Source organism: Myotis davidii, unplaced genomic scaffold (assembly GCF_000327345.1).
Source record: "Myotis davidii unplaced genomic scaffold, ASM32734v1 scaffold2215, whole genome shotgun sequence".
NCBI lineage: Eukaryota > Metazoa > Chordata > Mammalia > Chiroptera > Vespertilionidae > Myotis > Myotis davidii.
The window spans coordinates 30,574-31,828 of NW_006286783.1; the positions used below are offsets into that span (position 1 = coordinate 30,574).

At 53.5% G+C, this 1,255-nt stretch overlaps 1 protein-coding gene across 1 annotated transcript in view; it reads left to right on the plus strand.

Moving 5' to 3' along the window:
- Window positions 1–1,255, plus strand: part of LOC107182270 — a 6,999-nt gene that overhangs the window by 2,655 nt on the left and 3,089 nt on the right. The window contains 1 exon segment of the mRNA XM_015560610.1: window positions 681–880. Coding sequence (XP_015416096.1) covers window positions 681–880 — 200 coding nt within the window.

A 1,255-nucleotide genomic window follows, 5' to 3' on the forward strand; every position in this document is an offset into this window, starting at 1 on the left:
AAGAGAGCCTTTTCCCTTCTCTTGAGGGCAAGCGGGAGGAAAAGGGGTCTCCAAGCCCCGACAGTACCTCAGTGGGAGTGGCAGAGAGGGAGGAATAGGGGCCATTGAGTCTGTCCCAGACCAGGTCTGGAACCTCCTTCGGCACGTACTGCCCAGTAACCCAGTTGCCTCTCAGAGAGACGGGGGAAGTTAGTGCGACTGGGCAACAGCTCCTGACCCATGTTCCCTTCACAACCTCAGATTTGTATAACTGGAAAAACCAGAACCCCCCGTTCTCCCAGAACCCCCAGGGGCTGATAACCTTATTGGAGCCAGTCTTTTATACCCACCAGCCCACGTGGGATGACTGTCAGCAGTTGTTGACTGTTCTGTTCAGCACCAAGGAGAGAATCAAGAGGGGGGGAGGAAACAGGTTACTGATGCCGGTGGAGAGCCTACCACGGACAAAGATAGGATTGCGGAAGTGTTTCCCCCCACCCAGCCCAATTGGAACCCGAATACTGTATTCGGGAAAGAGGCTCTAGACCATTATCACCAGGTTCTGTTAAGGGGAATCCGGGCAGCGGCCCAAAAGCCCATAAATTTGTCTAAGGTGATCGAGACCAAACAAGGGCCTAACGACAGTCCCATGGCATTTCTGGAAAGGCTTTGTGAAGCCTACTGTACTTATACTCCTATAGATCCAGATGCCCTGGACAATCAGGCAGCCCTTGCAGTCCAATTTGTAGGTCAGTCAGCCCCCGAAATTAGGAAGAAAATACAGAAAATAGAAGGGTTCAGACGGAAGTCTCTCACTGAGCTAGTGGCCATCGCCCAGCGAGTATTTGAGAACCGAGAGGACCCCACCCAGGCTTTAACTGACAAGATGACCAAGGTCCTGGTAGCCATGGAGGAGAGAGGCCGGACTAAGAAGCCTAAGGGAGGAAGGGACAAGAGACAGAGCCAAGGGAAAAGAAAGCCCTTAGGCCGCGACCAATGTGCCTATTGCAAAGAATACAGACATTGGAAAAATGAGTGTCCCAAGAGACCAGGAGCAAGAGGAGCAACCCCCCTCCTTGTGGAGGAGGTAGACTGAGGACGTCAGGGCTCCCGAGCACCCCCAGAACCCCGGGTAACACTTAACGTGGGGGGGAAATTAGTGGACTTCTTGGTTGGTATTGGAGCAACTCACTCTGTGCTCCTCGCCCCAGAAGGGCCCCTGTCAGCCCTTAGGACCACCATAGTGGGGGCAACCAGGAAGCCTAAATCTTACCCA